This window comes from Glandiceps talaboti, chromosome 18 (assembly GCF_964340395.1).
Source record: "Glandiceps talaboti chromosome 18, keGlaTala1.1, whole genome shotgun sequence".
Taxonomy (NCBI): domain Eukaryota; kingdom Metazoa; phylum Hemichordata; class Enteropneusta; family Spengelidae; genus Glandiceps; species Glandiceps talaboti.
The window spans coordinates 19,299,842-19,322,204 of NC_135566.1; the positions used below are offsets into that span (position 1 = coordinate 19,299,842).

Here is a 22,363-nt window from a genome sequence, read left to right on the forward strand (position 1 = left end):
AACCATAATTTATTTTTAATAATAACGTAAAACTAAAGAATTTCAATTGTACAAATGTTGCACTGCCAGTTTTCTAGGAGACGGACTTGACTAGCTTTGCTATTTTCCGATCTCCCTTTACCCATTGTTCATAAGAATGTAAAATATTTCTTGTTTTTTTCAATGCTATAACAAATGGGTAATAAATAAATAATAATTATAATAATAATTTCTTCACAGAACAACTAGTGATGAACATCGGCCTACTCTCACACGTGTGAGGGCGCCACGTCATGGCGTACTGTACCTTACCATTGCTTACAGACTATTAAAGGATGAACCAAAACATAAATGACGTGCCCTTCAGGCAAATGATGCAATATGAAAGTGATACATATATAGGGTTAAATTATATAGGGGTACCATGTGTGTGTGTGTGTGTGTGTGTGTGTGTGTGTGTGTGTGTGTGTGTGTGTGTGTAATGGGCAGAGATATAAAGGAAAATAACATATACAAATAAATAACACATACTAGACTGTATCGCATTCAATCAAGGACAGAATATTGGACCTTCAGAAAACTGATATTGTCCCTCTGGATTCTCTTTCGCAAACCTAATGCCACAGGAGACGGTTTCCATAATAACGTTGACATTATATTGAAGGATTCCCGTGCCCCAGAAATACTATAATCATTATTAAAGTATATTATATATTTGAGGGGACAGGGAACTCAGTGATCACATGACCTTTTCAAAGTCGTAGTCAAAATAAATTCAAGGTCATCTTAATTTGTTTTATTTTTATCGAAACATTCACTTAAACTTGTCTGTATACCCCCACTGGATGTGAATGGTAAAGCTGAAAATTGGTGAGAAAAATTGACAAACATAAAATCTTACAGAAATACTTGTAAAAAAGTAATAATTAAGTTGCTTTGTAGCAAAAATTTGTTACCAAGACAACTGCTGTCAATATCCCCAATTATACGAAACTGTTGATATACTAATTTGAAAGTGCTATTGATATGATGTAAGTGTTTGTACATAGCATTTGTAATGAACTGTATGCTTTCCAGGGACTTGAGAAAGTATAAAGTATAGGTCCATGCCAGATAGAGGTAATAATTGTAAAGCGCTTTGAGCACAGAGTGGGGAAACATTATATAAAAACTAACATTAATATCATAAGTTGCAAACGTTTTTCGTCCACTGATTATGTTATAGATATTGATTTGCAATATTTTATGTTCTCTCAACTAATGACAAAGTTTGATGCGTATCATAGCTATAATTTTGTTGTCATAGTTTACTTTGTGTACATATGTAAATCGGCCACTGTAAATGACGTCAATCGTTTCCCAACTGTCAAAAGGGACAAGATTTATATCGGTTCCTGTAAATTGAAAACAAATTACGAATGTCATTCTAAGACGTCCTATAGGAACAGATGACGAAATTTCCTGAACATTTCATAAAAGTGTTAAATGAAAATATGTGAAGATCTTAGAATACAAACTTTGTTTAGACAGCCACGAGAGGTTTTACATCAGAAGGTATCATACCACCAACAATATCGCAGACAATAGCCCTAGCCCATCGTTGTTCATCTTTAGGAGGACGAAATTTGCTTCTGACAGTTGACCACAACGTTTTCCAAGAGTTCCGTTTGAAGATACGCGACGCTTTTCGTGGTGCCCCGAGCACAACGTCCACACACTTCAGCAATTTACTTTGACTTGGAAAATGTATATCTTCTGAACAAGAAGGACAGAGGCAACGAGAATTAACGTATATCTGTAAAGTCGGTCGACGTAGACATGGAGAGGCTGTGTGTTTAGAATGTACACTATGTGCTGTCATTATTATAAATCTGAAAATCAAAGTATTTGTTCTAATTTTAAATCTACTTACCAGGCTTACACGTACACTGAGATTGGTAGATATCCAATTCATGTAAACCTTCATAACGCGAACTAAACTGAGGGAACATAGTGATACAGTTTGTATTTTACGGACTGAAACTAATCACGATGTTCACCAACTATTGTACTCCTTTGAACTAAAGACTGAAACTAAACTGACCAACTATCGTAATGCTTCGAACTTAGAATTTTTTACGAATCACAATAAAGCATATGAATTCAGAGCCACGTTTTAATGTAAACACACCCTGTCTCGTTTTGTCGACCTACAACACACTGCTTTCTGAATATAAAATGTCACTGAAATAAACAAAATAGAACATTCCAAGGGACCGGTCAGTTTCTTCAGCCGGGGTGGATTTATAGGGGGGGGGGTCACCCTGTTTTTGAAATTGGCAGTGGGGGTGGAGAATCATGCTGTTTAAACAATTGTGGATAATGGGGAGGTCATTATGTTTTGGATTGTGGTGGAAGAAAAAAATCCTTTTCTACAATGGTATATAGCCTTGTCTGAAATGTGGTACATGTAAATACTTGTTCTTGTCCCTGTTTCTTACATGAATTCTTTAATATTACTTATTAGTTCAATAACTATACATATTATATACATGGCACATATCAATGGGCACATTATATCTGTACCGTCAGTACCGTGGCTAGAGCGCCCTCTTTTGGGAGCAATGCAGCAGAAGGCATATATGATCATGTGATCTACATTGACCAATCAATAGTTCCCATATTACCAACTGAATTTCAATATTACCAGCCGTCAGCTGGAGAGGAGTGTGTACATATGTCTGTATGATAATATCAACAAGATTTAATTAATTTTCGATTAGTTTTGTATTTTTGTTATTTATAAGTAGTGGAGGAATACAAAGATGGAGGAAGCAACTGTAGAGGTAAGTAAAACAAGTGTAAAAAATGAAATACGTCGTTCTGACGGCAACAATTTGTGATCACACACCGTGCACCAGTTGGGAGATTTTCGAGTCGCTGTCTCGACTTGTACAAGTCGATACCAAACATGCTAATTTATCAATAGAGTACAAGGAAACTTAGCATTAGAACCGTAACTAAATGTCAGTGTATGTCGTAATTTACGAACTCGTGATAGTAAAATGTAATCAGTAAGACATAGTCGGTGCAGACGTGTGATTCACCAGGGTGTTCTTGTATGCTGTAACGGTTACCGGCGACTATGTATACATTGACAGCACCAAAACATATATGGTTTGTTACCATATATTGAAGTAACGAATCCACGGAGTTAACTTTGAGTTTGGTGTGGTGGGATTATCTCGCACCGTCATTCTAATAACGTATTCTTCATACTCAACAGTCAAATAACAACAGATATACGAATACATTTAAATTTAAAAGTGGTCAAATTCTAGTTCAAATATTAATGCTTTGATTTTCATGGTATTTCAAAATAATTGTTCACTACACTACGATATTTCTCACGAACCATACAACTTAGTACCCATTGGCATTGACTGACACAACCCCCTTTCTCCCCTTTCATAATGTTTCCTCTAATGCTAATGGATGATACCTTGGTGGTACCGTACATTTATATATGTGCAGTGTACATGTACTAGATTTTACTAGTTAACACATATCACATCAACAGTAAATTAATGTCCCTAGGCTGTAGACAATATATTTTTAATTGTGGATTGAAATGATATTAATTTGAAAAAATGAAGTTATGTGAGTCAGTACATTAGTAGTACAACAACAGAAGGTATTATTAGGGGACTTCTAGCACTGGAAGTATGTGCTACATTCATTCAAACATGTTCCATCTCTGCTATGTTGGAGCATGGTCAGAGTGAACAGAGCACATATTTCCAGATCTAACATCTAAGGGACATCAAATTTTGAAAAGTCACAAGAAATTGCTTTATGACATGATGGCGTACCATAAGGTGAACTTACTAGTTTATAGTATATAAAAAACAAAATATTCTGTATGGTTGCACTATCATTTTAGATTCAGCTTGTTTATGTCTGACAAATTTTAATTTATTTTTTCATAAAAATCAAAATTGAAAGTGATAAGTCAAACTCACTTTTCATACAGAATCATATTATAATTAGCCCCAAGACTTGCCTTGGTGTTACTAAAATACTGTACAGTAGTGTAGAGAGCTACATGTACATGTATTGTAACACCAAGACAGTTGTCTCATAGGAATATATTGTATCTAACCCCTAAGTGTAATTACAAGTTTCTTTCTCTGTATATTTGTGGGGGTAATAGAAATTGATAATAATATGCAAGTCAGGTGATTCAATTTACAAAGCCAAAAATTTTGTCATATACTCCAGTGCCAGATTATTCATCATTGGTTATCCTATTTCAAACTACCATAGAGTCTTACAATCAACATATCATCAAGTTGGTGCACTTTTGATAATGCAACTAGCATGTAGCATGTACATTTGTATATATGATAAGTTACCAGCAGTTTGGAATATGTCAAAACATGCTTTGGCCATGCCTACTTTAAAACCTTGGTGAGTGCAGCACCAAACAGAGGACATTTAAAAAAACCAATTGTTCTCTTGAATAACTGAACTGTTATTGGCATCAGAGCCAACAATTACAAAGAACCAATGGTTATGAATGTCCCATTGACATATCTGTAGTTATGTATTGCCGTTACGTTGTCTGACATTGGAATCCTTGCTAGAATTTTTAGGATCTGTAATTCTGATTAAATGTTCACAGTTAATAGTATGATCTTGGCAAATTTACAAAGAATTCAATAAATAAAGACACATTAAAGGTATGAATTGGTCATTCAAAAATGTCATTATTTCAATAGGTTTAAATGTAAGGGTTCATTCACCGAATAAGTGTCACGCTCTTTCCTTGTTGACAGCTGTTTGGGTGAATTGGTCATTTGTGTCCCGATATAATCATATAGTGTGATACACTATTAAATTATGCATATGTGACAAGAATATTAAAATTCAGAATTTGTTGTATCAGTCACAAATAAAACGTTGCAGTTTGAATTTGGAATGTTTCCAAATAAAATAGAGTAATATGAACATGTAAACATTGGCTGTTGTCTGGGTTATGAACAGCCATGGTTCAGAAATATTCAGTTCATAAATAATAATATACATAGTGATAGCGTATGATCACCAGTATTGTCTGTGTGCCTGGTTTTGACATAAGTTTTTGAAACTTTCAAATACATGTATTAATACATTGTACTTATTAATACTTATCAAATACTTATTAATCCCAAATTGTTATTTTGTAAAATTGAATATGGGTCTGAAAATATAATGTATATAAAAACATGTTTATGTACACAGTCACTATACTCTAAACTATTATGCAGAAGCCAGGTTCAACAGAAAATATGGAATATATACTCTGGTTATTCAATGTCATGACAGTGCACATCTACATGTATGATGTATGTAACAACAATATGTGTCTACATCATTGGTTATGCTGTGTCAGCGATACTATGTTTTTTGTACATGTATATTATTACTGCCAATCAGATGATATAATTATATTATTCCCCAATATTTTTCTACATTCACTCGGAAAATACTTTTGACCTAAGGATTGTCACTACAACTTACAAGTCGATAGACAAGAATCCTGCAGGTCACTGGTATATTCCTTGGCTGAATGAAGAGAAATATTGAGGAATAATAGGCAAGTGTTCTGTTGTATGAGAAGTGCAATTTTTGAACATTTGATAATAACACATGTGGCCTTCCAAGTTTGAGTACATGTACAATAACATTTACATGTATATTGCTCTGTTACAACAGTAAAACAGTAAGATTGCAAGGTTTGCTTTTGATGATGAACTGACAGATATGAGCCTATAAAATAGAAGTAGACACTACTGTTGGCATTTCTAGACAAAACAAGAAGGTCAACAAACACTATTATTATTTAGTTATGTTTTGTGTACATCTTTAGGAATAGCCTAGCAATGCTCATTCATTCACAAAACATGTGTAGCAAATGTACACTTCAAATTCATGCTCTTCTAGTGTCTGTTTCAGCAGACCAGACTGAGAAATGTCTTGGCCTTGGATCATATCTAGTTCCATACTCCTGTCTTTCTCTGGTTAACTTGGGAGGTTGACGACCCCATTACCAGCCAAAAATGTCTTGAAATGAACCCCATACCACACTATTGTATATACATGGCTTCAATGCATTTGTAGAACTTTCTGTCTATGAAATACATACTAGCAGGTGTGAGTGTGCATATAGAAGTACCATGGGTATTTGTTTTAATTAAAGCCAATTAAGTCTGTCATCATTAGACTAATTATGACAGACTAGATCAACTATTGGGGGAATACTCTGCAAGGGATCCTGGGAATGATACTTGTACATGTCTGTGTCTCTAGGGTAACATATAAACAATACACAAGTTTGGAAATATTGTGAGTGCATGTATTCATAGGTATTTTATCTAATTATGTATAATACAAGCCCTGACAGACCTATTTTTGTATCATAATCATTCCAAATATTTGTGTTTGTCAAGTGATTCAACTTGTAATTAAAAATGTATTTCATTTCATTACAATGTACATGTATTATGAGTATAATAGTAAATGCTAAGTCACTAAGAATTCCTTGGTTGTAAATGTCATGGTGAAATATGTTGAAACCCCTATCTTTCAGGTTAGGCTTAGTTTTTATAGTTGGTTAATTTGTAGGATGATATAAATGTGTTAGCAGTCCAGCAGTGCATTTTATAATATTTAGACTCTAGAGCGATAGGATGGGAATGTTTTCTTATCCAAAGACTAAACTCCCCAGCAATGAGTATCGACCCCAAAAGTGTCATCATTTTATTTGTATTATGTTACTATAACTTTAATATCATTATTTGTTGTCTATCTGTTACAGAGTTTAGCCGAAGTCTTTCGATGTTTCATTTGTATGGAAAAATTGCGTGATGCAAGGCTGTGTCCACACTGTTCAAAACTTTGCTGTTTTATGTGTATAAGGGTAAGTCACCAACATTTAATGCTAGCCACCAGTACTTATACTAATAGTCTAGTTCCTATATGTATGCATTACGATTACTATGATCATCTCCATGGAGAGGACAGTGATCATAGAGAACGTCTACAGGTATAGGAATGTAGACTATTATAGTAATAGTCTACAAGATACAATATTTGTGTCCCGATCTTAATTCTGAGTTGGTTTGAAATTGAATCAAATTCGGTTCTGGTTTTGAATCAGTTCAGATGAGGACTACCGGGTACTATCAGCTATCACAGAATCCTTTGAGCTGAACAATATGATGTGTCTCACAGTCTATTCAACAGAATAACATCTCATCAGTGTTTGATTCAATTAACTTAGACGTGTGTGTACTTGAAAAACAATAAATATTTCCAATATTGATTTCTAAGTTACCTTTACTTTGTAATTAATTCTTTATTTGAGGTCATACAATTTAGAATGGAAGTGGCTATATGCATGACAAATGGTGATTTTTTTCATTCATAAAACAACTTTACTAGGTTTTCCTACTTGATAAAAGAATGTGAAACAACACATACCTAGTCAATGTTTGTAACTCAATACATTACAGAAAACTAGACAGTGTATGAAAAGTTTGTTATTGTATGTGCAATAACAAACATTTTACATATTTTTGAAATTTTTGGCAGTTTATTGAGTTACGAACAAGGACTTGGTATACAACATGTATGTTGTTTCACATTCTTTCATCAAGAAGAAAAACCTAGTACAGTTGTTTTATAAATGAAAAAAATCCAAAACTCAAAACAAATACACATTTGTCATCCATGTATCCACTGGTGAATAAAGGTTTTTGTTGTTGAGATTTTTAATTTACCAAGAGAGGGATAGCCTGAAAGATTGGTCATAGTGGGTGCTATCAATTGCAGTCACTTACACCAACAGCAAATTACAGTATGTGGTATGCAAACAACAGTGAATATTTTAGTGTATTAGAGGTACTTGTAATGTTGAACTTACTAGAAGCACATTCTTTCCAATTTTGTAAATTTTGATATTTGCAACATTAAATGTGTCAAAAAATATACAATATTGTGCAAACAACTATCAGGTAATCTTTACACCCTCATGAACTAAATTTTAAATCATCCACTGTGAAAACCTTGTCATCCAATATTTTTTCACCTTGACTTAAACTTCAAACAAATAAACTACAAATAAACTACAAATATAAGACCTATAACACAAGCTGGAGTGTTGTACGCTTGATATTTTTACCACAGACCCTCTATCACAGGGACTGTATTTTGAGTAACATGTGCTTTAAATTTCCTATTTCACAGAGATGGCTTACAGAGCAACGGTCACAGTGTCCACATTGTAGGTGAGTTGTGGGAAACACACACAAACACACACATACACACACACACACACACACACACACACACACACACACACACACACACACACACACACACACACACACACACACACACATAAAACAAGCCCATGTCATGTACTTATGAATACAGGAAATAAGAAAATGAAGTCAGCAAGCAGACAAAAAGAAACAATGCATGTTTGAGTTATTTTGTTGTTTATTTTTGTTCCGCATAGTATGTCCATTATGTGAGTTGTCAGTGTGTGACTAACAAGTCTGGTTGTAAGGCATGACAAATACATTTTATTATATGGAAATCTCAATTATAATGCCTGTAAAACGAGTCACTCATTCATGAGAAATAGGATGTTGGCCCTATTTATTATAACAAAGACTGTGACGTCGTTGAAGGCCTGGAATTCATCCAGTTTGACATTGACCTTAGAGTTAGCATTGAATTTCAAGCTGAACACTTCCTCCCCCAAGTACAAGTACACATAGATATCATGAAATGATAACACCCCAAGTACAAGTACACCCAGATACATGTATCATGAAATGATAACACCAGTGTCAATATACATGTACATGTACTGGCAGTATTGTTGACCTTCCTATAGAAAACTGATTCCTATAATTCACACACTTTTACAAAAATGATAATAATCTCTATTCATTGAAATGTCATATGTGTTTTTCGTCATCATACCCTTAGAATGTTAGCTGTGTGTGATCCCCCTAATCCATGTAATATTCCCTTGTATGCAAAAGAACCACCAAAAAATGTATTCAATATTGAATTTTTAGAATGAAATTTCAACTCCTGTGTTATTATGTTGATTCAAATATAATTTCTAGTCTGAATACTTTAATTAAACAGTGGTATAGGAATCAAAGAGAAATGAGCTTCAAAAGATGATACTGGGATTTTGGTTTGTGTGTGGAAAATATCTATTATTACCAGAGATGTCGATGAAGGCATGTAGAGGATAAAAAGAACCAACTATCCCACAATTCCTTGCTGGCTACATTTGTACTTTTCCAGGAATTTGTGTTAAAAAAATACTTTGTTCTATTGAACCATTACATATCCATTGTTGGGCAGATTCATTGATCTCCATCATACATGTAGTCGGTGTCACGGCCCACTTTTCCAATTTTACCTACATTTGTATTTTTGAAATAGGTACATGTACTGGTCACAGGTGTAGTAATAGCGTACATGTATGCACTAGCATGGCTTTCTATTGGTTAAATAGAACTCTTTGTTTTCTTCCCTAGAGCACCTCTTCAATTACATGAACTGGTAAACTGCAGATGGGCTGAAGACGTAACCAATCAGTTAGATACTCTACAACTAGTCGGTCCACCATCAAGATCAGAAGAAATCGAGAAAGACAAGTAAGTAGATCGCTTCCTTTAAACCAAGCCCCCAGGCTAATAACAACGAGAGGGAAATGAGTTCAGTTCCCATGCTGATTGATTATTTTGAGGACATGTCACGTCTATTAATCATCGTCAGATTACAACAAAGCCTGCAGTTATGTGACACTCATTCCAATCCTGCATGTGGCCAAGTTGTTTTTAGAAAAAAATGTGAACTAATTTTAGCCCGTCTTAGTCATGCTCATACGAATAATATACTGTGGAGTGATTTGTGCCGTTAAGAAGACTGACCTATTGCAGTGATTGTCTTGGTGTTAGTTTGACCATCCCCATAGTTATTTTTATGGTGTTACTTTGACTGTTCCCGTAGTTATACACTTACTGTGTACAACTGTTTTTAGCACAACTGAACTTGTTCAGTAGTGCTATAGGGATCGCCCGGCGTCTGTCTGTCTGTGTGTGTGTGTGTGTGTGTGTGTGTGTGGATGTGTGTGTGTGTGTAAACAACTTAAAGTCAAAAACCGCTGAACCGATTGCCACGATATTTGGTGGGTCCATTACTTTGGGTGTCTAGTTGGGAAATTGTTCAAATCAAAATGATCGCATCACAGGTGTGTGATTTGGGTCAAAAAATGTGATTTTTGGTAAAAAAACTTAAACTCAGAAACTACTGGGCAGATTGGTGCGAAATTTGGTGGGAATATTCTTAAGGGGGTGTAAAGTAAGATTTGTTCATGACGGGATGATTCCATCAGTGATATGCAAATTAGGGCTAAAAATGTGTCTTTTTGGTTAAAAATCTATAATTCTAAAACTACTGAGCAGATTGGGCTGAAATTTAATGGGAATGTATCTAGGGATGTATGGACGAAGAAATATTAAGCATACCATGATTCCATGAGTGATATGCAAATTAGGTGTAAAAATGTTCATTTTTGGTCAAAAACTTATATCTCAAAAAGTACTTGGTCAATTAGTCTGAAACTTGGCGAGATGTTTCTGAAACTGTTATTCTGCAGATTTTCTTCAAAACATTTTGACAAAATTGGCCCTAGCGACCATGACCACGCCCTTTAGCAACAACCAAATGGCAGTATATTTTGGTCAAATAACAACATCTTCTGGTAAGCAAGTGAGTAAACATTCAAAAAATGTATGCAAATACCCTAGCAACCATGACCACGCCCATAGCAACTGCCAAAAGGTGGTGTATTTCACAAAGATAACAGGGTTTAATAGATAATTGAATAAACATCCAAAAAATGTATGTAAATTTGCATAGCAACAAGACCACGCCCATAACAACAGCCAAATAATCACGTATATTGCAAAGATAACAACAGGAATAGAAAGACAGATGAATAAACATTCAAAAAATGTATGCAAATACCCTAGTAACCATGACCACGCCCATAGCAACAGCCAAACGGTGGTGTATTTCACAAAGATAACAACAGGGTTTAATAGACAATTGAATAAACATTCAAAAAATGTATGTAAATTTTCCTAGCAACAAGACCACGCCCATAGCAACAGCCAAATGATCACTTATATTGCAAAGACAATATCAGGAATTCATACACAAGTGAACAAAAACATACACAAATGTATGCAAATATATCTAACAACATGACCACGCCCATAGCAACAGCCAAATGATAGCATTTATCGTAAAGATAGCAACATGGTTGGATAGGCAACTGGATAGTTATTCAGCAAATAAACACCTATTGTTAGCATAGACTAGCATATGGATAAACATTTTTAAAAACTACAGTTGTGCTACAATGCCATTGGCGGTATTTTTATTAACCTGGTGTTATGCTGGTTGTCATCCTTTTCATACCAAATTTGATTCATTGCACTTTCATCAGTTGAAAAGAGGGGTCATAATGGACCTTTCACTCATGCATGTTATCTTTGCTAGTCATGCCATAAAAAAACCGACTATCAAGGTGATACATAGTGTAGTATTTCAATTATAGAGTGGGGATATAGGCCAAGACATTGAGGTCAAGGTAATTGCTATCTCCCAATGCAGGCTGTGCTTCAGTTCAAATCACCATTTTTTAAAGCAAACATTCATCCACCCACCCAACATGCACAATGCTAGTGTTATCACTGTATTTCGACATGCTCCAAGTCTGCTAGAATTGGTCAGTAATTTGTGTATGTGTCTGTCTGTCTGTCTGTCTGTCTGTCTGTCTGTCTGTGCTCTCATGCCCATGTTTATGTGTGCATTAGTGTACCTCTAATTTTAATTTTTTCACTACTGTTAAATATTATATATAATATAACAATCAATGTTAGAATTCATATACATGTACAACTGTATGATATTCAATCGTTGATCTATATGCAATCATTATCTATGTGTACTGCAAACTCAAGTCCATGTATCACTTTATTGTTATTCTATGATTTTATAGACACCAGAGTGTTAGACATACATCAGTCATAATTTCTAACTGTCTAGAATTTAATAACTCTCAGACATTTGACCTTCTCAACTTCTATTAATAATGCCTGTATGCTGTGTTGAAATCTGTAGGGGGTCATATTATAATGATGCAATACTGCAGTGTATCAAAATTTCACATGTTTGTGTAGAGATATCTGAAATTGTAATTAGATTTGTCATCTATTGTTGTCTGTGTTTTGTGGTAATTTATTATAGTATTAGGTATTCCAGTCTTTTAGCAAAGGAAATGATATTTCATGTGTAGTATGCAGTAAGGAGAAACCTGTTGTTGTGAAGTGAGCGTTTTTCAGCTGTATGATAACTAAATAATTCATGTACAAAATGTACAGCTGTTGTCTGAATATGTATGTATGCAGGAAGTCTAATGAACCATCACCCTCTGAGTCTTGCTTGTAGATTACTACATGTGTGAGTTTCAGCTGTACTTAGGGAACCCTTAGTAATTACATGTTGGGGAGGGTGGGGGGATTCGGAGAGGGGCCATATATTACAAATTGGATCTCTGGGGAGGGGAAGGCCATAGTTTTGAAAATTGAATTAGGGAAGGGTCGCATTTTGTGTGACAGAATTTTAATTTATCCCTATTGTCATTTGTCGAAACTAGATACTTTTCTTGACCAAACTCTATGGTACATGTTAGAGATCTATACTACCACTGTACCAGACAAATGCCTGGAGGGCTTAATCTGATATCAAAATAATGTGTACACATGTTAGAAGCAATATAATAGTTCTGCACTATCCACTCATACTATACTGTAGGCACCTTGTCGTTGATTACAAGTTACAATGTAAATAGCTAACATATTTGATTGTTTTTCAATTGACTACCAATGTTGGTATTTCCACTAAACATAAGACTGCACACACTATATCTCAAGGTGATCTTTAATCTGATAACAGTCATGAAGCAAGCTGTGAAAAGTTAAAGTAAGGTCACCGATAAGATTTAGAAACACATGTTGTGAATTCACAGCTAGAATTACTCAGTCACTTACAGTACAGTACAGTTCTGTACCAGAAGTAAATTAGTAATTTACATACCTACGGGACATAAATTGCACAACCTGTCCAATTTGGATAAATTATGCACAAAGGTCATCTATCAATTTATCTTGACTGTCCTTACATGTAAAATCAATGAAAACGTCCAACTTTTAAGTTTTCTCAAATCCTTTTTGTAAAATATTGGGTTCCATCCCATGATTTGTTGAAAGTGTGGGCCATCAACATATAGTAATTGTAGTATGGACTATGAAATAAAAAAGTCTTTAACTGTTGTTTTGTTCAAGAAAATTTATATGCATACAGCTAAAATAAAAAATTACAAAGGGGAAATAAGATCAGGGCTGCCATGCAAAAAATTTTGAACTAGAGAATTAGAGCCTAGTAGAGGTCAAGTGATATCAAAATTGACCCAATTTAGAATTCAAATCAAAATGGCCACCAAATTCTGAAATAAAAACTAGATTGTCGATTTCCTTGAAAGCAAGATGCAGAAACCCAAATTTGTTTTGAAAGGATCATGATTTGAACAAGCTTTTATATGCCAAGGTTTGGAGAGATTTGAACAACTTTGACTTTCTGTGAAAGTGGTCCCTTTAAGTGTATTTAAACATACCTGGACTTAGCAGGGATATCTTTTGTTTTACAAATTTCACACTCCTCTATCATTATTGTCTGAGAAAAAAAACATTGAATCCCTCTATCACATTTATTAATGCAACAACCATAATGACAGTTTTAACCTGCAGGAAATTGCAATCTAGTTGTAGGTTTGGCCAGCAAAATGCCAGCTTAGTAGGGAAATTGCAATCTAATTGTAGGTTTAGCCAGCAAAATGCCAGCTTAGGGAAATAGCAATCTAATTATAGGTTTGGCCAGCAAAATGCCAGCTTAGTAGGGAAATTGCAATCTAATTATAGGTTTGGCCAGCAAAATGCCAGCTTAGTAGGGAAATTGCAATCTAATTGTAGGTTTAGCCAGCAAAATGCCAGCTTAGTAGGGAAATTGCAATCTAATTGTAGGTTTAGCCAGCAAAATGCCAGCTTAGGGAAATAGCAATCTAATTATAGGTTTGGCCAGCAAAATGCCAGCTTAGTAGGGAAATTGCAATCTAATTGTAGGTTTAGCCAGCAAAATGCCAGCTTAGTAGGGAAATAGCAATCTAATTGTAGGTTTGGCCAACAAAATGCCAGCTTAGTAGGGAAATAGCAATCTAATTGTAGGTTTGGCCAGCAAAATGCCAGCTTAGTAGGGAAATTGCAATCTAATTGTAGGTTTGGCCAGCAAAATGCCAGCTTAGTAGGGAAATTGCAATCTAATTGTAGGTTTGGCCAGCAAAATGCCAGCTTAGTAGGGAAATTGCAATCTAATTGTAGGTTTGGCCAGCAAAATGCCAGCTTAGTAGGGAAATAGCAATCTAATTGTAGGTTTGGCCAGCAAAATGCCAGTAGTAGGGAAATAGCTAGTCTTGCTGCTCGACGTTCAGGCTTTCTTTCGATACTATAAGTGAAGGAAGTTCGCAGTGAGGGCTTGCCCGAACAGTCTAGCAAATGTCATTTCAGACCGGACATTCCAATGAGATTAGTGGGTTGGGCCATGTATGCATATATATACTTTAATATATTCAATCTCTGCATGCAGGTGTTGACAAACACATTTATGTCATTACTATGTCTTATCAGTTTACGATAATTGTGTTTGATGAGTGTGTAGACGTTGTCATTCACACATTTTAGTTAACGCATTGGTGGTTATTTTTACAAGCATCTCCTTAAGATGAATATGCATGAAAAATTAGCTATTGTCCTCTGTTTGTGCTTGTCGCTAATACGGTTCTCTGATTGGCAGTTATATATATCCTGATGACATTTGCTAGACCTTGGATGTTCCATCCTCGATAGCGATGTTCGGGCATGTGTCGTATTCTATCGGAAGAACATCCGAGGTCTAGCAGATAGACTAGGAAATAGCAAGAACAAAATGCACACATGACTGGATTCTAGGTTATGGTAATTTTTGATAAAATGAGAAACTGGGGTCAAGAGGTCAATTTTAATATTTAAATGCTTGTGCTTACATAGAGGAATAGGGTGGGTCTTTGTATTTGTTGTGTCCCATATGATGTATGATGTAAACCTTTGATGGGGGTTGTCAGATTCAAGAAATATTAAGTGTCGGTCATGTCTGCCATGAGAAACAAAATAATTAGTAAATTACATGTAAATGAGGCCAATCTTACAACAAAGTATGTATGTACTATAATTATGCCAACATGACATCTTGCATGTGATACTGATAGAAAGAATAAAATTGGAAAATCAATGTTGATGTTTGCAGGGATAATTTTCTTCCATATATGAATTTCTAATGGACGTATGGTTTGTGTTTCACTAATTTGAAGATAAAGATAAGAGTAAGACCAGTTACCCTATCATAGACCTGTAATATTTAATAGTTGCCTATATGTAATTTGTATACTATAGCACAGTATTGGGTGGGAATCTTTTAAAATGAATAGAAACAGAGTGAAAAGACAAAACCACAACATGATACTGATTGTAATTTATACATTTGTTCATTGAGTCAATTTGTCGATGATTGTCTGGATGTGATCAGATTGTCTCTGCATTTATACCATTTGTCTGATGAGTAATACAGTAGATATACATGATTGTATGTACTAGTATATTCATTTCTATTCCTCTCATACATGTATTGTGGATGTCATATTGGTCTTCCACTCATGTACATCTATATATACTCTGCAAACTAATGAGTTGAGACAGTCCTCTGAAGTCTAGGTAATTTGTAATTTGTATATTCTCAAAGACATCAAGAAAAACACCTATTGTTCTTATTTCAGATGTGAAATACATCAAGAAAAACTGAGTGTGTATTGCTGGACTTGCAGGAAATGTATATGCCATCAATGTGCTCTCTGGGGAGGCATGGTGAGTATGTAGCCACTCTATGCTATCATGTCTGTATGCTTTCCACGCTGATTTGGGGCTTATAGTATTCAACAAAATGGAACGAAAAGTAAAAAAGAAACTGTTCATTAATACTAGAAGCCTCTGTTGATCTTTAGTTTTGTTTCATTTTGTTTTGTGTATTGGATAAGACCTAGTTTTGACAGACATACATGTATTCACTGACTTGCTACTAATCTCAGTCTCACTTGTCAAACTACTCAGCCAGTTTGAAAACAAATAAATGACAGCAGTTCAACTAAATAAAGAATCATTGAGTATTCAGGCTACCTTGGTCAACCAACAGTCCTCGTCAAAATAACAAATTCCATACTTACACTTACAGCTGACCTTTTTAGTTTTGAAACTACAATGTACAGTATGTGTATCAGTTTATCAGATCAGAGAATTGTATCATTAATGGTAATTTGCAAGGGGTGTGTTATATCTAAATTGTCATCCTGAGATTTACTATATAGAATTAAGGATTAGACTGTAGTCTACATGTACAGTGGTTATACTGTGATACACAGACCAAGTATCTATACTACTACATTGTGTACCAGTATGTAGATGTGACCAGTCATGTAGCTCTTTTTAAAAGTGGCCAGTAAAATGTAAAAAGTGGGTGGAGATATCTACGATTGAGACCATAAATCTGCCCAATATGCTGGTTGAAACATAGAATTTTTAAACAAATTCTGAATGAAAAAGTAGCCGGCAAAATATTGCAGAGTAGTGTGTTGTTTTTTTGTCTGCTACTGGCCCTTTATCTCAGTGCTGTGATGGATTATTCCAGTCATGATCATAACAATAGGTTAATACTAATGACTCTAGTCTCCTATGACACCCCTCCCTATTCTGTTCTTTGTGTATGGTTAATTGACTGAACAATCAGAATAATGAACAATAGAACTATTGTGTTTTAGCAGCACTCTGGACATACATTCAAGCCTCTAGAGGAAGTCTATGAACAACATGTAACACAAATCACAGAGGAAGTTGCAGCACTCAGAAGACGTTTGATGGAACTTATTAGCCTGGTGCAGGAAGTGGTAAGTCATTCTTTGAATAATAAATGTCTTCATTGTCAGATTATGATTAAAGGGGAACATCACTCCAGGAAATAGAGACAGGACTGAATATTCATGAGTACAAAAATGCTATACATAAAACAGCTGTCATGAATATTCAGTGTTCAACCAATAAATTAATCATTTCAGCTGATTCCCATGATGCAATTGCCCATCATAAAGATGACCTATTAAATGCACAAGGTCAACTTGATATTTCTCTGAAATTACCATTAATTATACTAGGTGATGTAAAATCATGACATGACTCTCCAGAACCCATAGTTTATGAAAATGCATCTATTTCCTGAAGTGGTATGGATGTGAACAACAGCTGTCTTACAGAACTATAGACAGAGTTGGACCAAAGATTGACATTACATGTATGTCTCCACGGATAAGATAAGATTCATGCAAGAACCTATGATTGAATCATGGGCCTTTAACTGTAACAATGACAGTAATTCATGGAACTCTAGGTTCATTGTTAAATGAATTGCCATAATTATGACTTATTATCCACGGAATTCAATATCACCTGTTTCTATGGTTATTAAAGAGGACTGCCACCCTGGGAAATACAGGTATTGTCATAAATTTGGGGTTCTAGAAAGTCATTTCATGATTTCACATACATAAATTTCCCCCTATTCTAAGAAACACCAAACTGAAACTCTTTTTTCACCTCTACTGTTCTTTCAGTGATACACCATTGCATCACGAGTCTTAGCTGTGAGAGTCAGTCTACATATTTTACAATATATCAGTTTCAAAGCCTCATTCTAAATACTTTTGTAGCACAGTGTTTTGACTCTTTTATTTCTAATTAAATTTTAGTGTGTATTGAGCAGTTTGTTTGGTGTGTATTGAGCAGTTTGTTTGGTACACTGCATTCAGTTAAAATTGACCTCAGTTCCACAGACTGAAGGCAGTCAAAGTAAAACATGATATGATATTAGGAATATACTTATTTTTATGCAACCTGTACAAAGTCTTGAGATTATTAAACCCAGAGGAACAGCAAAATGATTTACAGTAATGGTATCTGAAGTGCAGACACCCAGTTAGCAATATACCCAAATATAGAGATATAACTCTAGGCATACAGAGAAATCAGTTAGTAAATAACAAGACACTTACTTTGAAACCAGTTTTGGTGGCATCACCACATGAGTCAAGTTACAAATACAATTTATTCTTCTGTCTGAAAAAACCCATTTCATGTAGAGAGTGTACACATTGAGTATTGAGTATAAAATCTGTTTCAGTGGCAACGTTTGTTTCAAAGCAAATAAGTGTTACGTGAATTTCCAAATGATGTCTATCTGGGTAGAGCAATTGAATTTTCTTGCCTTTTTACTAATTAAGTATTCAGCTTTCTTGTGCTGCTCCTGTAAGTGACATGTAAACCCAAGGTGACATTGATGTGTTGAATGCATTATATACATAAATTAGCATTTTATAATATAATTTTATTCAAGTAAAAAAAATGACAAGAAAACAGGGAGTCTGTCCATCGTTAGTAAACATGTACATTTGTTTATTTGATATTCCTTACTGAAAATTTCAACATTTTCTCTTTCTTGTATAGGAACGCAATGTAGAAAGTGTTAGAACTGCAAAGGATGAGAGAGTTCGTGAAATCCGTAATGCTGTAGAGATGATGATAGCTAGACTAGAAACACAACTCAAGAGTAAACTTATCACTTTGATGGGTAAGACGATTTTACGTTTTTTGTCTCTTCTCCAAGGTGTTAATCCTATAAAATTTATTGTACCATAGACAATGGTATAATAAAAACTATCTCCACTGTCTATGGTTATACATACCAAAATATTGAGGAAATCTGTTATTGTTGCAACATCAGCAGATATGTTTTAAATCTGGTATGTATGGTTGTGCATAATTAAAAAAAAAAAATCAGTAAAGTGATGTAATACTATCAAGAGAGTGTGTTCCTTTTCAAGAAAATTGCCAATATTAAAATGACAGCATTTGAAAACTCTGCAATGGTTATTGTTCAAAATTTTCTGCATTTCCAGTCTTCAATTATATACAGCGCATTGCAGGCTACTGTTCACTGGCTTTGTTTGATACAATCACACAGAAACCAATAAAAATCTACACATGCCACACTTCAAGCTAGCAAGATTAAATGAATAGTTTTTCACAACATTTGGCCTAGGTGAAATGAACTAACATGCCACCGTGCTAAGTTTCATCAGTGCGTGTTTGATACTGAAAATTGTTTTCACCTGAACACTGCATGTCTGCATTAAATTGCAGTATGTTTAATTGTTTGATTTCATTCAGACCAAATGTAGCAAGAAACTGCGACTTTGTTATGATCTAAAATTGTAGCATATACAGTTTCTTATTTGGTTTGGCGTGATTGTATCAAAGATAACAAGTGAACAGTAATCTGCTATGTGCTGTAATAGGGGATCAGTTTCCTAAATTATTGAATAAACTCAACCTATCACATCAGTTCAAACTAACATCACAGGAAACACAAGACTACTGAAAGGGGAACACTACTTCAGGAAGTAGTGAATATTCATGACTCCTGAGTGTTTATTCCCATCAGTATAAAACATCTCTCCTGACTATTCATTGTACAATCATGAATATTTTATTTCTGCTGACTCCCATGATGCAATAGCCCACTGCAAAGATACCTTATAAAGGCACAAGATCAACATGATTTTTCTCAGAAATTTCAAGTAATTGTAGGTGATGTAAAATCATGAGATGACTCTCCAGAATCTATATGTCATGAAAATGCCTGGCCATTTTAAAGACTGTGAGAAATTAGCTGTTGCATTCTACTTTCTCTCATTTGCAGATGAGATACTATCAGTACTGAATTGGTTCAATAACATGTTGATGTTTGTATTGCAGGTCAAAAGAATCAACTAAACCATGAGACTGAATTACTAGAATCACTACTACAAGAAGTAGAACACCAGCTAAGATCGTGTACTAAGAGTGAATTGATCAGTAAGAGTACAGAGCTGTTACAAATGTTTACACAGGTACATAGAAAACCAATGGCTTCATTTGTAACTGCTCCAGTGCCTGCTGACTTTACAAGGTTAGTGCTAATATATACCAGCTGGTATTGTATGTTGTAGTTTTGGTCAAATTGGGTGATTTTACCAAAGGAGAGAAGAGATGGGAGTGTGGTGTGTGACCAATGGAAAATGCCATGGGTCTTGGATGTCAGCCTTGATATAGTGCTGTTGTAGTTAACCTAACTAGTTTCCGAGAGGTCCTAGGTTCAAGTCTTGACCAGTGGCACTTTTCTCCAAACTGTTGTGTGCATCGGCATTGTTTTATGTAGTTTGAAGTTGAGTTTCATAAAGTAGAGAAGAGAGAAGAGTGTTGTAAGACGGGTCAGTGTCATGGTTCTTGGACATCGGTTTGGGTGGCAAAGTTCAGTATTGTTCAAGAGGTGCCAAGTTCAGGTCCCGACCCAGTTGAACTTTCTCTTTCTTCTTCAACTACAGAATAATTTTAATAAAGATGATGTAATGAAACTAGTTAATCAAAAAAGTGAAATTGGTCAAATTGGTAGATTGCAAGTGTGAATCATCATGGTGAAATGTGATTGAATTTGATGTCTTTCTTTGACAGTGAGTTGGTGCCTGCATATGACAACAGTAGATTTGTGATGGCAAGTTTCAGGTAAGTCTATAGCACTGAAAGTATAACAACTTGTTTTTTCCTTTTGAAAGACAAAAGTATAGATGCATAACTTCTATTTCTTTTTGATTTTTTAAATAAAAGGTCATGTTTAATTAGTTGTCACTCAACTATTTCTTGACCTCCTTTCCGTGTTTTTTGGTTGTTTGCTTAAAAGTTTTGTTCTCTTTCCAGTCAGTTTCGTTGCTTTGCAGTTAGTTTCATTTCATTTGGAAATAAGCCTTTGTTACCATATAAATCTATAGTCATAACAAAAGTGAATATATTTCAGAACTCAAACATGAGGAGTCTATTTCCAGCCTCATTAGCAAGTAAACTTGATTTGATTGTCAATGTCAGATTAGGATTAAGAGTTGGGTCTTGATGACAATCTTGAACAAAAAAATTATCTTATTTAATTCTTATGATTTCATTGATATGATAGTAATAATCCAAGACCTTTTAGACTTAAAGGGCCATGCTTCAGTCCTTGTTCATCACATTATTGTTATCTTAGTAAGGATTACATGAGATAATTCTTTTGTTCTGTACTGACTTTTTCTACAACTCTGCCAGACTGGTGTTCACACCTAGATTTGAATCCTAATCCAAAGTTATGAAAAGGACAATGCAAAATAGATTAATATGTTGTAAAGTTTTCTTTTCATGGCTTTGAAAAAATGTTTTGAAGACAACCAGTCATTAATCGTTAAAAGAAATTATATAAAGTTATCAATTCTTATAAAAAATACAGGCTATATGATAAAAAACTCTACTGTATCTATGTGGTGAAGATTGGATAACATACTCCAGAGACCTAGCTTTCTGGCTTGACAATGTTGTTTCCTGGAGTACTACCAAAAGTAAGAGAGTATAGCGTTTCAATGAGGCAGCGCAGTGCTTTTTTTTTACGTCTCACAAAGTCTTTTTTATTGCAATTACACAAACAAAATACAGATACTGGTAGTGTACATGCATATAAAATGATATATTTTTATCTCATTGTGAACATGAATCAACATTACTGTCAGGTGAGTCAAAGAAGATACAAATACAAAGCATTTCATTGTGTTCACAGTGAGATAACATGTAACATTTGATGTGTCTGTGTGCTATCAGTGTCTGTATTTTGTTTGCGTAATTTGTAACAGAAAAATTGTGAGACAAAAAATATCTTGTGCTGCCTGATTAAAACTATATGAGCTCTTAATAATTTGGGGAGTACAAAAACTTGATCATGGACAACAAGTCACTAGGCTGGGAGAACATTACTGTAAAAGTTTACTGGTCAGTTTTATTAAGGATTTGTTTTTTCCATTATAGCTCCATGCAAGCTAAAGCAGACCCAGTATACAGTCCTGCATTGAATGTATCAGGTCTGAGCTGGAGACTCAAAGTATACCCAGTAAGTAAATCATACACTACTGTTACTTTATCTCTCTTTTGATTGCTCAGTTGTTGGAAGTACAAGTACTAGA

The 22,363-nt window shown here is 34.7% G+C and overlaps 1 protein-coding gene across 1 annotated transcript in view; it reads left to right on the forward strand.

The window, feature by feature from the left end:
* Positions 1 to 2,663: 2,663 nt before the first annotated feature.
* LOC144448878 (E3 ubiquitin-protein ligase TRIM37-like) overlaps positions 2,664 to 22,363 on the forward strand; it is a 33,421-nt gene continuing 13,721 nt past the window's right edge. Inside the window, exons 1-10 of the mRNA XM_078139215.1 lie at positions 2,664 to 2,804; positions 6,818 to 6,919; positions 8,248 to 8,288; positions 9,567 to 9,686; positions 16,022 to 16,109; positions 17,057 to 17,182; positions 18,792 to 18,915; positions 20,103 to 20,295; positions 20,838 to 20,888; positions 22,209 to 22,290. Coding sequence (XP_077995341.1) covers positions 2,784 to 2,804; positions 6,818 to 6,919; positions 8,248 to 8,288; positions 9,567 to 9,686; positions 16,022 to 16,109; positions 17,057 to 17,182; positions 18,792 to 18,915; positions 20,103 to 20,295; positions 20,838 to 20,888; positions 22,209 to 22,290 — 948 coding nt within the window. The 5' untranslated portion in view covers positions 2,664 to 2,783. The remainder of the gene's footprint in view (positions 2,805 to 6,817; positions 6,920 to 8,247; positions 8,289 to 9,566; positions 9,687 to 16,021; positions 16,110 to 17,056; positions 17,183 to 18,791; positions 18,916 to 20,102; positions 20,296 to 20,837; positions 20,889 to 22,208; positions 22,291 to 22,363) is intronic.